The sequence below is a fragment of the Callionymus lyra genome, chromosome 7, assembly GCF_982586985.1.
Source record: "Callionymus lyra chromosome 7, fCalLyr1.hap1.1, whole genome shotgun sequence".
In the NCBI taxonomy this organism is placed as follows: domain Eukaryota; kingdom Metazoa; phylum Chordata; class Actinopteri; order Syngnathiformes; family Callionymidae; genus Callionymus; species Callionymus lyra.
Window position 1 is genome coordinate 30221914 of NC_141824.1, and position 15170 is coordinate 30237083.

The following is a 15170-nucleotide window of genomic DNA, read 5'->3' on the forward strand; positions in this document are numbered from 1 at the left end:
TTTCCCTCTTTTTATTCAAAATTGGTTCAGAGTAACAATATTTTGTAGCCTCTACTTGTCGTGCCATGTATGATTTAAATTAAACGGCAAGTTATCTTAGTGCATGTCCTCTGTAATGCCTTGCTCATCAACTTCTGTGTGTTTCCGACAGAGATGCCTGCAGGTGTGGAGATTTCAGAAAAAGCGGAAGAGCTAGAGATCGGTAAACTGACGAAGGTGTGTTTCTTAATGATAAAAAACGCTTATTATTCAAAACCTAAGCATCAAGGGGAATCCCACCCCTCAGCTCAGGTTTCTAGAAGCACAGCGACGACCTTGTTAGTCCAGTAATGAGTTCTTTGAAGCGAATCTCATGAATTAGTAAAAAGAAAAATTCCCCCAATGCAATTAAAACATCCAGAGGATCTAAAAGACTTTGGCACTGCTTCGGGCATTTCATGGTCTGTTGCATGGAAAAAAGTTTGCAGGATTTCTCAGTTGGCAGAACAATATTTTATTACTCTCCATGCAAATTGTGGTTTTCCTGAATGTGTATTTGCTATTTGCTTTCACAGCTCGGTACTTGTTTCGTCAAAGATGCCTATCCTGTTGCAAAGGTCACATGGCTGAAGAACAACAAACCTCTGGTCACTGATGGAAAAGGTGTGTTGTTCTCATCAGTTGATTTAAATGCTAAGTAGCAGCATGCTTATCCTCCCAGACACGATTATTTGTCTGTGATAAATGGCACTGCATTTCCAGACAGTTGGACGCCAGCATCCTCGGTAATTACGCTGTTGTTCAGAATCATTTCTAAAAGAGCTCTTTCACTTCTCCTTAGGGATTTCCATCCAGGAATCAGAGCAAGTAGACCCAATAACCGGTCTTTCAACTACAACTTCCACCTTGGAATATTCCGCAGAGAAGGAAGATGCTGATGCAGAGTTCAAGTGTAGTACACAGCCGAAGATGAGTAAAGAGCTGGAGTCCTCTCCTGTGAAGTTTTCCATCACCTGTAAGTGTCAATTATCTGCATCAACACACAAAGTCAAGATTGTTGTTCACAATTTTAACACAACTTTTACATTATAAAAAGTAAGAGTTATCAACTAAGACGTATAACTTTTTTTTTTTAAACCACAAAACGTATTGATGTTGAATGTGGTGCTCTAACTCAGAAGGGATATTTGGATATACTGTCTGCCTCAAATACTAGAGAATTAATAAAAAAAAAAGTATAATTTCATTTGCTTCCTTAATCAAACTCCATTGTGTCCCTGTAACAAAAGAACAGTCTCTGACATCATACAGTTAGATTTGATCCTTTCTATTTCATATGAATGTTATTCAATCTAACTAATATAACAAGCATGTAAAACATGTAGAATATGTTTTTATTTCCTTATTTTACAAGTGTTTTTTTATTTTGCTTCATAAAGAAGCATGTTTTGGTAAATAATACTGGGGAAAGGGTTCTTTCATTCTGTGGAGTTTGTTTTGTAAAGGAAGAAAGATTAAATATTAAACTATTTAAATATTGTACGGTAATCATTTTACTTTAAGTTGAGTCCTTGAAGGACAAAATGCATGACTTAACGATTACATTTTCCTTAAGTTACTTAAAACAAAAGGAAGCACCAGGGGGTAGGTGGGATCACCTCAGTGCATAAATAATGATGCTACCCTTGTATATAAAGTGGTCAGTGAAGCATAACAACGAAGTGAGTGGGGATAAACAGAGCAGAGATTTGGAAACCCCATCTCTCTTGCCACATGATGGAGGAAGCTTAAAAGCCTAATGGCCGAGTGTAAAGTGTTTTCTAATAGAAGCGTCTGATGAGAACACACTCCTCTGCGACATTATGTTGCTGTGCAGTGTATTTTATTTGTCACCATTCCGCTGGTTGTGACAGATATGAAAACATCTCAGGTAAATTTTCACTTTTTTTTTTTCTCTCTGGAGAATAACGGCTGCCATTCTAGTGTTCATTAACAAAGAAAAGCTTCTTTTGTGGTGCACCCAGGAGAAAAGAAAATAACTTAATACATGACTTTGTTGAGTTTATTAGTCCTGCCTTGTACCTTTTATTCTTAAAAGTTACCAAATATAGATTACCTGGGGCTGTATTCCAAAAAATGATTAGTGAAACATTTGAGAAAAAAATATCATTTTTAGAATCGTGTTTTCATAGAAGTGACCCAATCAGTGAAGATTACATCCTTGTTATTTAAGACTTATCTTATAAGTAAGTGAGGATAAGGTGTGATTTCAACAGAAAAGTGCAACATCCTCAGTCACGAGGTCTGTCTTGGTAAAGAAAGTCAATATCTTATGTACTCTTAAAACAAGATGATGGATAAAAAACGTCCGCTGGGATTTTTCTCTGCAGGGTTTCATTTAGTCACATTGGGATTAAAAATCCATTTAACTATGTTTATGTCATTCATTTGATAAAAAAAAAAAAAAAAAGAAAAATACATTTTTCATACCTTTTTATGCCCTAATTTAAGAACCCTTTCCGTCCCCAGACAACTATTTCAATGCTAGCAGAGACAGTATCGACTAGAGACTTTTGTCTGCACAAGTAGTTTTTTACTTGCTTTTGCTTCCAGCCAAGACAGATGGTGGTTACACCGTGTTTAATGGTGACAGTTGAGAAACGACATGTGCTTTCTTTAGGTCCTCAGTGGGATTAATATTGAGGGATAATTAAATATTTAAGTTATCTGCCTGACTTTCAAGTGGGGCACCTTTGTTTAAAAACTGTGAAGTGTTTGTCCTACCCAGAGCAGAAACACAAAGCTATGCCTCAGATTATGACTTCTACCTCCCACCAACAGTTGACCCTATTCTTTTTTGACAGACTCCACTGAAAACATCGTGCTTGAGGTCGTCGGACAAGAACCTGTGGTTGAAGGACAGAATGTGACCCTGAAGTGTGTAGCAGATGGTAACCCCGCACCAACCAGCTTCAACTTCCACATCAAGGTATTTTCACCGCTTTTTATTTTTTTGTATAAATGCATAAACTAATGATTTGTTTAGGCTTTTTTTTGGCGATCAGAGTCAGAAAAGAGACTGATTACCTTACCTATTATAATAATTTCACAGACAAATATGAAAAGATCAAAAATCAAATTCATTTTTTGCTCTCTGGTCCCCACTGGCTTTTTGAATAGATAATATGTAATTTCACTGATTCGATATTTAATCTGCTGTAGGTTGGGTTACATGATACCACAGGTAAAAAAAAACCTCACCTGTTCAGCAGGTCATTGAAAAACCAATGATTGTTCAATCAATAATAATATATTATACTACCACGATACAGTTAGTCATGGGCTGTAATTATGCTACAAAACTAATGAAGAAACCTCAATCAATGTTGAATGAAGTAGATTTCTGTTGATTGTATGCTTTCTCAAAACATCAAAAATATTGTGATACAAGAGAACACCAGCAAAATGTATCTATTGGTTCTGTAGTCAATAGCTTTCCAAGATTTCATATAAATATATTCACAAAAGACAGATACATACAGGCAATTTACTTGTTGGTTATAAAGCCAAAAATGCATTTTATATAAATGACTGTAAAGACAAGACTACATATAACACAAAAGTCCTCGAGTGAATCAATGGTGCAAATGAAGGATTTGAATATGTGTCGTGAACCTAATTGATGTGTTTAAGGGGGAGACGCTGAGAGTGGACTCGAATAACTACATTGTGACTGGAATCAGCCGAGAAGATGCCGGTGAATACAAATGCTCTCTCATCGACAACCCCCAGATGGCTGCGTCTCAGGAAATCTCAGTCAACTGTAAGAGGAAACTTATTTGTATTTCTGTGAAAGACAGCAGTGATTGCAATGTTTCTACATGGCAGATTCATTATTCTCTTCAGCAGATGTAATTTGTGACTATAAGGGCGGAAAGAATGTATTTTGGGCAAAAAATTTCTGCGGTGATTTTTCACCTAAAATTCAAATTTCACTCGTTTTCTACTCACCTTTATGTCGACTAAAGGTTGGTATTAATTTCAGAATAATGAATTCCTTTTTGTAGGATCATAGGCTAATATGTACCCATTGTAATGTAGCAGACCATGTTCAGTGACTTTGGTCTAAAAATACACACCTAAAAACATCAAAATACCTCTTTGGTGCCAGTTTGTAGAATGTATGTACTACAATGTTTTAAGCCCGCAGCAGAAATACTCTGGGCTCTCTGGGCACTCCAGGTACTCCACTTCCAGTCTGCACTGGAAGCGCTCATGATATTTACCAGTATAGCATGTTAGCCTTTTAGCTTCTGCTACAAACAAGCTTCAAATACAGACTTGTTCAAGTTTTTCTGAAACAATTCCTCTTGTCGAGGTTTGACAACAAGAGGAATTACAGACAAGCACTTTGGAGGTATTTGGTGATTTAAGTGTCTTTTTGGACGACGATCACTGAGCAAGGTTGGCTAGATTAAAATGGATGTAGACTTTTGGCTTGAACTCCAGAAATGGAACTCCGAAAATTATCCCAAGCCTTGTGAAGTTTGAATTTTGGTTGAACAATCCTTTTAAGTGATTACATGTCAGGTATTGTGCATTTAATAACCTTCAGGTGCCAAGTGTTAAGCAAAAAACCGAAGGGGCTCTACACCTGTCAAGTTTTTTAAAGATTTTGCAACGATTCCCTTCTCTTTTGTAGATCTTGACATCAATCTGAGCCCCTCAGGGGATATCTTGAAGCGTGCTGGTGAGGCTCTGGAGCTCAACTTCCGAATTGATGCTTCTGGGGATACTAAAGTTACCTGGAAGAAGGTAAACAAACATCGATTCAATCACTGAAACGGTGTGAGCCTGTCTTTGCAGCCTTCACGGCTGACCTGAACACGTCTTTTCTGACAACTGATATAACTCCAAAGATGTTTGAGCATGTTCATTTACACCTGTTTAAAAAACCTCCTGCGAGCTAATGTAGATAAAATGACAGCTGCACGATCCATTATCCTTGTAAACACGGTGGAGCTATGGCATTCTATAATGGTTTTAATCCATCTACTCGTTTATACCCACATTTAGATATTTGTTGTCTTTGGTAAAAAATATTAGTCCAGGACAATTCAAGAAATTTTAAATGTATTCAAATGCTTAAATTTTTCTCGCAGGACAATGTTGTCATGGATAAAGAGCCAAAGTTGAACAAGTTGACCTTCTCAGACTCTGGTCGGTACGAGTGTGAGGTGAGGATGGGACCCCTCAGCAGAAAAGCTGACTTTGAGCTGCTTGTTGAAGGTAAGCCTTGAAATAAGAACAACAAAAGCAAAATAGAGAACGGAGCTTAAATCAGTCCTTCTTTATTAAATGTTTTTGGAAATTGAACAGTTCACTATAACTGTGTGTGTGTGTCGTATATAAACACCTTCATGATTCATTCAATTTAGATAATTGTTAAACCTTTTATAAAACAGCAACACCAACGAAAGACAATGACACCAAAAAAGTTGAGTAACACATCCAGAAAAAAACTCAACTCTTAAATCAGAAAGACAGTATGATCAATAATGTTGTGAATTACAGTGTCATTTGACCACCAACTTGTTTCACTGCATTTGATTCCTAACTAATCTATACACAAGTTCAAGCTAACTCAGTGACAACCTAATCTAGGCTGCGGCTCAATAAATAAACTTTTTTTCTCCTCAGGTCCACCAGTGATCACGAAGCTGTCCAAACAGCGCAGCAAAGACGGTCAACACAAAGTTATCATTTGTGAAGTGGAAGGATCTCCTAAGCCATCTGTGTCTTGGAGCATCAATGGCACATCGGTATGCTCACACACACATATGCACAGAGTCAGTCTTATAATAAAGGCTAATAGGAAAAATGATGAAGGTTACAGTATCTATTTGTAGTGAAAAGAAAATTTTGTTTGCTCAGTCTTCTGTTCTCTCTGGAAGCAATTTCTAAAAATAACAAATCCCAGAGCTGTATGACAAAAAACAATGTGAGTGTATAAAGGGAACTGACAATAACGGATGTATAGGAATGATACAATAACACTTCATTCTGAAGAAGTCTGCCGAAAGCAGCCAAAGGAACTGATAAACCAAGTTAAAGTGCATTAAGATAAGAGATAAACGGTACAGCCTGCTAATTTACGCCAATGTTTTTTAAATATTATCCCCTTAAATGTATTTTGTCCATAGATGTAATCTGTTTTTAGCACATTGAGATTAGCGGGAGGCAGGTATGGGAACACGCTCTTGTTACACCTGGCAGCAGCTCTTACTGCACTACAGGAAGTGACCAATGCTCAAATGATAATTAATTTATTTAACTATACACAGTCAAGGTACATCAACATTTAGTCACTTACTATTATTCTAGAGGTATTTTGTTTCAAAAAAGCCACAGTTATATTGTGATAAGTTAATATATTTTGACAATTGTTCCACACTCACACAGCTGTGTGTTGGTAGCAACTGAACCAGGTTCTATCTGCGACACTAGACTTAAAAATGCATTATTTTCAACTTGTAAGAATGGTATGAATTGCATTTTTTAAGCAGGGTTTTCTATATTGATCGACAACAAGAAGGCTGGGGAAAGGAACGTAATATAAGCACTTGTTGCGACTGAACGAAGGACAGCCAGAAGTGCTGAGATGATTCATGACTGCTTGCTTAAAAGGGAGCAGGATCTTATAGCTTCAATTATTTACTTTTCACTTGTGTTTTACTGCAGCAGTGGTGCCACAGATCAATATAACTAGATGAGATTGGGTCTTCAAGGCGTGTAAGTGCTCAGAATTCATTAGAAACACACATTCTTGACATGTGAGTAGATGGTATGTGAATCATGGTTGCGATACCCTGCTGTGTCACTTTTGTTTAACTCATTTATGACGTTATAGCGTTCAAATCTAAGGTGACAGAAATACATTAACTGAAGGTTAAGCATTCAGAATACACAGATAAAAGTGCAGTTCTTGATCATTTAAACCCTTTTATTATTTTAATTTAATTTTTAATTTTTATTGTTTTTAATTCAAAGATTTCTACAAAATATATAAGCTAAAACAGTTCTATAAACTACTAAATTAAATTAGTAAATTATGAACTTCATCAAAGGCTTAACAGTGTCTAACATGACCTGATTATAAAGTGACAGAGAATCTAAAATGCACTTCAGGTGTTCGACGAATGCATGGAGATAAGAAAACTGTGAAGGTAAATATAATCAAGAGGAAGCCAGTTAAGTAGCCCAATAAATTGATCCGGCCAGGCCACAATTATAGCACAGTTCTCTGTTTACCTCGACAGCCATTGAAACAGGCTCTGCTCCAGATTAGGAATTAACTCACCTGTGGCACCAGATTAGAACCTCGGAATTTACCATTTTTTTCAGGCAATCCTGAATCAAACTTGACGCTATTTAGAAGATGCACTATTTCTAGATTACAGGAAACTTTTATTGTCGTGAAGAATAGTTCCTCTTTATATTAGCAAAACATTTTTGGACTCATGCAACTCCCAAATTTATTTCAGGTTATATACTAGTCAGCCAGGTCCCTTCACAGACATGGCTTTAATGTAGGAGTTGAGTCCCAGGGTGCTTCATAGAATGTTCTGTTTGATTCCCCTGAGCCAGTTAGGTGCAGAGTGATCTCAAAATATCTTCAGCACATGTTGTTCGCATGAAGGCAACAGTGGGCCTCAACAAAGACCCGTTCAGGTGTATAATGTGGACCTGCTGTGTCCGGACTGTGATTGGAAATAATTTGGCATTAAGTTGAGCCTCAGACTTCAGCTAAGAGGCAGCCTGTGCTCCTCGAGTCAATACCCAATGCACACCGTTGGCTTGTGCAGATGTCACACTTCTGAGCTTATCAGCTTTTTTCTGTGCTTCTGTTCATATCCTTGCTGTGAGGCTCACTGCATCAGGAAGACAAAAAGAAGATTGTTGAAGATAAATTCCTGATTGTTTCCACCTGAGTGCACGTGTGTGTGAATGTCACATCAGCAGTACTCAATTAGGGCGTGTGAATTGCACAAATCTGTTCAAGCGAAGCTTGAAGGTTCCAATCCTTTTTTTTTGTCTGCAAACAGCCTCAAGTACACACAACACATGCTTTACTGAAAGGTACTTGAGATTGAGATTTTGCCCGAAGTCGGTTTTCTTCTCATTACACTCATTCACCAGGGTGAAGAATGTTGGTGGGGAGCAGGTTAAGTTATACGTATTCACAAAAACACATCTGCTCTTGTGTGCAGAGTCCTGGGAGAGGGTGTTGTCAGTTTGTCTTTGTGTCTCCGTTTGTTCCTGTGGGACTCAAGTTGGCCTTTGTTGTGGGAAGGTGGCGGCAAAAAAAATCTGCCATCGCCCCCTAGTGGTGCAAACAGACACAAGTCTTTTTTTAGCGCAATATTACAGAAACAAGGCAATGTACACTGCATAGATGTTCCAAAAGTAATTCCATGAGCAAATTGTATAGAAAATAAAACGGTAACACTTCAAGAGTGTAGATAACTTATAAGAATGCACTTAGGGGAGTCCAGTGATGAACTTTGTGACTAAAAATAAATAAATAAATATAGTTATTCTCACAGGCAGCTTTACAAGCTTATTTAGAAATAGAACAGTTTTATGAAAGCAAACCTTAACGTTTGTTTGCTACAAAACAATACGGCTGATCAATGTAATACATTTGGTTACACATAAAGTAAATAGCAGGTGGTAATTTAAAAGCATCTTAACACAAGGTTTTATCTCAGGATCAAGGTGACTCAGTGGCTGAAAAAAAATGTGTTTATGGTATCCCTTGTGTAGTCTCTGAGTTAAGGTGAATGACCTCCCTAGCTATAGTTGTCATATTAACTTTTAATGGTGGACTTGAGTAAATCAGATAACTTAACACCCCAGAACAAACAGAACTAAGAGTGAAATGTTGGAAAATCAATAAAAGAGTGTCTTAGGGTTCACAGCTTAATGAAGAGGAGCTGTTACAGAGCACGAAAGAAGGGTCAATCTTATTTATTATGTTATTCTATCAAAAATGATTATTTTACTAGTAGTTGCCTAAAGAAATGACATTAAGAAATATCGTGCTGTAGATGGTTAAAACTCAGTAGTCACCTTAAAAGTCCCTCACACTGCCTTTAGTGGCGAATTCTTCCGCCAGCATACAGAGAGCTACAACAATGAAACTGACTTTATCTCCCCTTTCACAGCAGAATGAAAGTCCCTTCACCAGCGGCAGGATAACGTTCAAGATCAACGTGGTACCCACTGAGAACCTGACCGTGTCATGTATAGTGAGCAACGAGTTCGGCCGCGACTCCGAGGACATCGAGGTGTTGTCTCGTAAGTACAGTGAAGTAGTCATCTCGCACTGCTGCATAGTTTTCTGGATACTCTGCTCACCAAGCTGGCTTTCTCACGGTTGCTGCTTCCTTACTCTCTCACTCTTGATGCATGTTGTCAATTTTGGGATCAAATATCATTTTCTTCTATCTGTCCTTCTGTTCATCAGTGACAGCATTGCCACCATTACTGTGGAAGCATGGACTTTCTATCATTTGCTATCTTGTTTTCATCTGTGTGTGTGAGATTTTCACTTTCTTTGGCTTACCGTGTGTGTGTGTGTGTGTGTCTGTGTGTGGAATAGTCCCTTCCTTTGGCTCACCCAGAGTGTGTGTGTGTGTGTGCTTATGTGTAATATTCACTTCCTTCGACTCACCCAGTGTGTGTGCGCTTATGTGGGTGTGTGAAATATTCACTTCCTTCTGCTCACCCAAATATGTGTGTCTGTGTGTGCGTGTGTTTTGGGATGCTGGACTTTGACCTCTTTCCTCTCTGAACAACCTGCATGCCTCAGTAGAGTAGAAGTAGAGTAGAAACTCTTCTCCCTCTTATTTTCCTTTTTTTATTTTTGGTTGGACGTTAATTTTTGATTTCATATCTGATTTCAGTATTTGAGGAGGTGAAAATGGATAAACGAGGTAAGTCGTAGACGTCTTCTTGCTTGTAGGAAAGGGGTGGGCGCGGGTTACGGATATTCAGAATCAAAGTAATGAAAAGAATTGTGTCCGTTTATATCTTTCGAGATTAATTATATATACATATATACATATGTAAGAGTTGTGTTCTTATTTAATGTTTATCCACTTACTCTGTTCAATAACACAATGGAGGCATTAAAGAAATAAAATTGTAATATTCTGGTTTTAGTGAAGTATAATTCCTTTAAATAGAATGTATTAATAGTTGTAATAAAGTAAATATGAATAAGCCAGAGTTGTTGTGTAATTGCTCTTCCAAATATGGAATGTGTGAATATGCCAATAAGTCTGAAACGTTACCATGGTAATGAGTACTTATCATGCCTGTGGGGTGCACAATCTGCTTCTTTTGTTTCTGTACCTGGACAGGCCCTTAAAAGTACCTCTAGGAAAACCATGTGTTTAGCTCTTCAACTCTACAAACTATTTCTGGCTGTGTAGGACCTAAAATAAGCCATGGGTTGTTAAAATGAAGACGAAAACTCTACGATATATTCGAACCGCAAGTTGCTAAGGTTTAGCAATTGAGTGGCGTTATCATTTTTTTTGCTCTCTTTATGATGATGGCAGCAGTTCTGGGACGAAACTGAAAACATTTAAAAATTAGAAGCCTAGAACTTGTTCTTTTAGGTGTGCAATGTACCTGTCTGCTCTTGTCAGTAGTCAGACAAAAATGTCATTAAAACATTCAGAGATTCAGCTGTACTAGCATGCAGGGCACATTTTTTAAATTTGTGTTACTAGGGCATCAAGTCAAAGTTATATAAAGGCTGTAGATGTTACAGCTAAACTAAATACTCTTTGAAGTAAGTGTGTAATTCAAATATGTTGTACATGTATACATTGTATACACTACAATTCATAGTTTTTACTCTATCTTTTTCTTAAAAGTAGCTTGTAAAAGAGAAGTGGGTTTTCTAAACTGGAGTCGTCAGACCAGGGTTGAACACCAGGTGTCACTGGTGAGAAATGGAACTTCCAGCATCCTGTCTAACATTCTCCATGATCCCATTGGCTGACGAGTCATAAACAAACACAGTGCCCAGTGATTCATGACCATGATGTCTGCTGCCGTGTCCGTCATCAGTGCTTTTATTGTGCTTCTCTGCTGCGGAGACTCAATGCTGGGTCGGCTGTACACGTCTCATTTTTGTGCATTCTCTCTGCTACAGATCAGTCTGGCGATTACGACCAGACTAAACTAGTGGTCGGCGTCGTTGTTGGGCTCCTTGTCGCATCTGTGGTCATTGGACTGATCTACTGGGTCTACACCAAGAAGTCCAAGTAAGCACTTCCACTATTAAAATGTTTTTTTCCAATGTTTTCAAGATATTTTTCAAAGTTGTTAAACAACAAACATGTTTTTGACCGTGTATTGACAGTTGATGGAAAAAACACTGCTGTAATACGACAGTTCTGGAACCAGATTTTCCTAAACTAATAAGACACACTCCATCATACTTCTCTTCTTCGACATGCATGGATTGTCACTTTGAAAAATTGTCTTCATACTTTAAAGGGCCACTTTGAAACCCAAACTCTCCTGACTTACTCACGTGTTTCAAATGAATGTTGAAAATGAATTCTTCCTCTCCAAGATCCAGTAAGTCCCTCGTTATGACGATGTTTTGAAGTTATTACTTTATAAAGTTCTCCCTCATCTGAAATATCAGCAAACAAGAGGTTACGAATTCCATTATGACTTAATAATAACCCTAACTCAACCCACCAGGAAAGTTTAATCTGTAAATTTTAAAGTACCTATACTCCATCTTCCTCTCACTGATGAACAAGACCCCTAGGATAAGACTGACTAGTTCAATATGAATTGAGTTGACCAGAAGCTGAATCAACAATAAAACAGGAAAGAAAGGACTGCAGAAGATCTAACTTTGAATTTGATCCTTAACAGGCAAGGTAGCTGGAAAACTGGCGAGAAGGAGAACGGATCATCTGAGGAGGAGAGGAAACTGGAGGAGAAGGTGGAGGAGAACAGCCAAAAAGCTGAGGTGTAAAAACAACAACATTCAGTTGGGAATGTGAACGGTACGAAACACTTTATACACACTTGTGCACTTTATCACAGTAGCTGGTACTAACAGTCCTCTGAATTGTCTTCACAGAGAAATCAAGGAACCTTTGCACATTTCTCTTCGCCTCCGACTTTGGAAAATAAATTTCAACAGGTGTATATCGGTACGATGACGTTTGGATTTGGGTTCAGGGAGATTTTCACAGTAAAAGCATATCCAAACCCCCACTCCACCCACCTCTCCTTAGTGAAAAAAATAATAATTTTACTTCTGCACTACTGAAATATGTGTACGTGAAATATTCCCATTCATATTGTTAGGATTTGGAAAGTTTTTTTTGATAGTTGATGAAAATGAAGTCATAGACCAGTTGTCTTTGCTGTAAGGATGTGTAGCCCCCAAACCATGATAGTTCCTTTTCTCACTTTTAGAGTTCAACAACATCACAACCTCTGCCTTTGACATTCTCGTTTTTTTACATTTCAATTCGGAATAAGGGCTTAGTATAGTTTGGTACACTCTCCGCAAGTTCTGAGGAGTGTGGAAATAGTTGTGATATTTGGTGTTACATATTTCATTTCTGTTAATTTTACAACCACCACGGGTTGATTCTGAAGCTCAATCTGCTTTCACTTTCCAGCTGTCACAGCATGGACAGAACATTTGCCTTTCTTTTGAACATCTACCCATCTTCATCTATGTCCATGCACTAGCATTTATGTCTTCTGGATTGTGTAGAATATGATGGAATGTGCTCAGCTGTGTCTATCACAGTCTTTGGTCCTTAAACAAAACATTCACTTCAAAATCGAAGCAGGACGTAGTTGTCAAGTATGTGCTTTTTTGTCTATTTATAATGTACAAGTTGGAATACCCCAGTAGGCAAACTTAATTTGTTCAAATTGTGGATGAAATGCTTGCTGACTTAACAAAAGAAATTGATTTTAAAGCTTTCTGTTGCCTAGTCTGTGTAAAAGTTAACCAATTGGAAGAATGACCAAAGAAAGTGAACATTGCCATGCAAGTATTGTAAATATCTGATGTTTGTTTTTGTACTTTTGTTTAAAATAAACGTGTACATTTGAAACAGTTATGTCCATGTTGTTTTGTTTGTCTTGTTTTCCTCCATGAAGGATCCTAAAGTGACATTTAGAGGAAGAAATAACAAGCTGAAAAGATAGTAGAATTGATTGTATTTATCTGTAATTCTGTATCGGGTTGTCAAATTTTAAATGGCATTGCTCAAAAAAATGCAAGGAGACCCTTACGTATATGTTTCGCCATCTTTCATTCTTCCACATCTCACACCATTTGTTGGGAAAATAAAAGAGTACCCATCCCATATGGTTTATAACATAACAACATATTTGTCTATATGTGCTGTCGCCAGTCTCTTGCCATGAAGCTGGGCACCAGCCCAGGAGAGAAGTCTAGCCATTGAGGCTTACCTGAGAGCATGGCGTTTGCTGTGAGGAAGTTAATAATAGTAAGTAAGTTAGTACCTGCTAAAGACATAACCAACTACAGCGTTGTCCGTGCCCATGCCTGCAGTACTGGCGGTTTCCGGCCCTAAAGAGGCTATGTTGTTTTATTACATGGAAGAAAATGATAATGGTTCCAGGTCAAACACCAACTGTTAGAAGTGTGGTGAGAGCAGAACCATTTCCAGAGTGACAAGATGGACGATAAATTAAATTTGACATCTTACTCAGGCAATAGTTCATGGATAAAAAAAAAGTTTAAAATATCCAAGTTATATCCGGCAGGGGAAGTTTGCTTTATGTGAGCACATTGCCTTAAAACTTAGGGTTTTGTAAAATAATTTGATTTACCTAGTCATCGTCAATCTAGAATCAATCACCAATGATTGTGATAAGGTCTCGTGATACAGCTGTGTAGTGAAGACACTGCAGCGTGATACGCCACTAGATGGAACTTATAACCATTGACTCTGATCTACTAATTCAATGGAACTTTACATAATTGTCAAACTAAGACTGCCATCTAGTGGCCTTTTAAAATCAAGACCATACAGAGTACAGGAGAGTCTTAATTATTACTTTATAAAGTTCTACCCTGTCTGAAATGTTGCCAAATGAGAGGTTAAGGCGTGTAGCCCATTATGATAATAATGGTCTTCACTCATCCTCCAGCCAACTGTAATCACACTCCGAATTGTTTATAAATTGGAGGTGTAAGCTTCCGGGATTGATGACACACAGTAACAACCCTTAATGCTGGACCAATCACAGGAGAGTAGGATTGGTTATTGTAAACTAGATTTAATCTCAAGAAAAACTAAGACCTTTGAGTGGGCAGGACTTAAGCATATTTTCCAATGTAAATATTTAAATTAAAAGGGATTTTTGTACAAACAGACACATACTGCTGAGTACAATAGAGGTCCAATATCAATTTAAGAGACACCTAAATCAACACATTAGTTGCCCTTTAATAAAAGTTCATTAAGAGTTAATTGAAAGAAGTCTGGTTCACTGTACCCATACCTGCTCAAATCAACATAAAAAAGGTGTAGGAAATAAGTGTGGAAAAATATGAGACAGTGATAGCTTAGCTTGGCTCATAGTTGTGTGATAGAAGTGAGTCAGCATTTCAGCTCTCTTGCAAAATAACAAATAAATCCATTTTAATGAAATGGATTAACCTTTACTGATTATGAACTTAACATTTGACATCATTTAACACCCAATACAGTCTTTCAGATATCCACAAATAGTTGAACATCAGGTAATGTCAGAGTAAAAGTATTAACACAGGGATTCATCTGAGTCTCTGCTGCAACCTAGTGTCTAAAATATGTGCTCCGCTGTGTAGATGCATACTGTCCATCTAAGCTTCTAATGTAATAATGTTAAAATTCTTACTAAAAACTTTGTATATTTTAATTCTTGCTTTTATTGACTCCTGAGGGACAAAGTTACTATTATTGTCACTCTAATCAAACAACATGTTTACTCATCAAACAAAAGTTATGAACGATTGTAATTCAACAGAGAAAATCATAGGAAATCTTTAATAACTAGTGTTATCCTCATTGCTGGAATATATTGAGTGAAATGCTTCTTATTGGCCTCAACTG

At 37.5% G+C, this 15170-nt stretch overlaps 1 protein-coding gene across 4 annotated transcripts in view; it reads left to right on the forward strand.

Annotated features, from left to right (window-relative positions):
- The window catches only part of LOC148076076 (CD166 antigen homolog), a 36518-nt gene extending 23359 nt beyond the window's left edge, over positions 1 to 13159 (forward strand). The window contains exons 4-16 of one of the 4 annotated variants that reach the window (XM_087794954.1): positions 152 to 216; positions 555 to 642; positions 821 to 994; positions 2844 to 2968; positions 3673 to 3802; positions 4682 to 4794; positions 5142 to 5268; positions 5680 to 5801; positions 9207 to 9339; positions 9948 to 9977; positions 11210 to 11321; positions 11950 to 12083; positions 12161 to 13159. In XM_087794954.1, the coding sequence (XP_087651080.1) occupies positions 152 to 216; positions 555 to 642; positions 821 to 994; positions 2844 to 2968; positions 3673 to 3802; positions 4682 to 4794; positions 5142 to 5268; positions 5680 to 5801; positions 9207 to 9339; positions 9948 to 9977; positions 11210 to 11321; positions 11950 to 12052 (1322 nt within the window). In that variant the 3' untranslated portion in view covers positions 12053 to 12083; positions 12161 to 13159. The remainder of the gene's footprint in view (positions 1 to 151; positions 217 to 554; positions 643 to 820; positions 995 to 2843; positions 2969 to 3672; positions 3803 to 4681; positions 4795 to 5141; positions 5269 to 5679; positions 5802 to 9206; positions 9340 to 9947; positions 9978 to 11209; positions 11322 to 11949; positions 12084 to 12160) is intronic. The other 3 variants (XM_087794955.1, XM_087794956.1, XM_087794957.1) reach the window with 3 other exon arrangements.
- The last annotated feature ends 2011 nt before the right edge of the window (positions 13160 to 15170 follow it).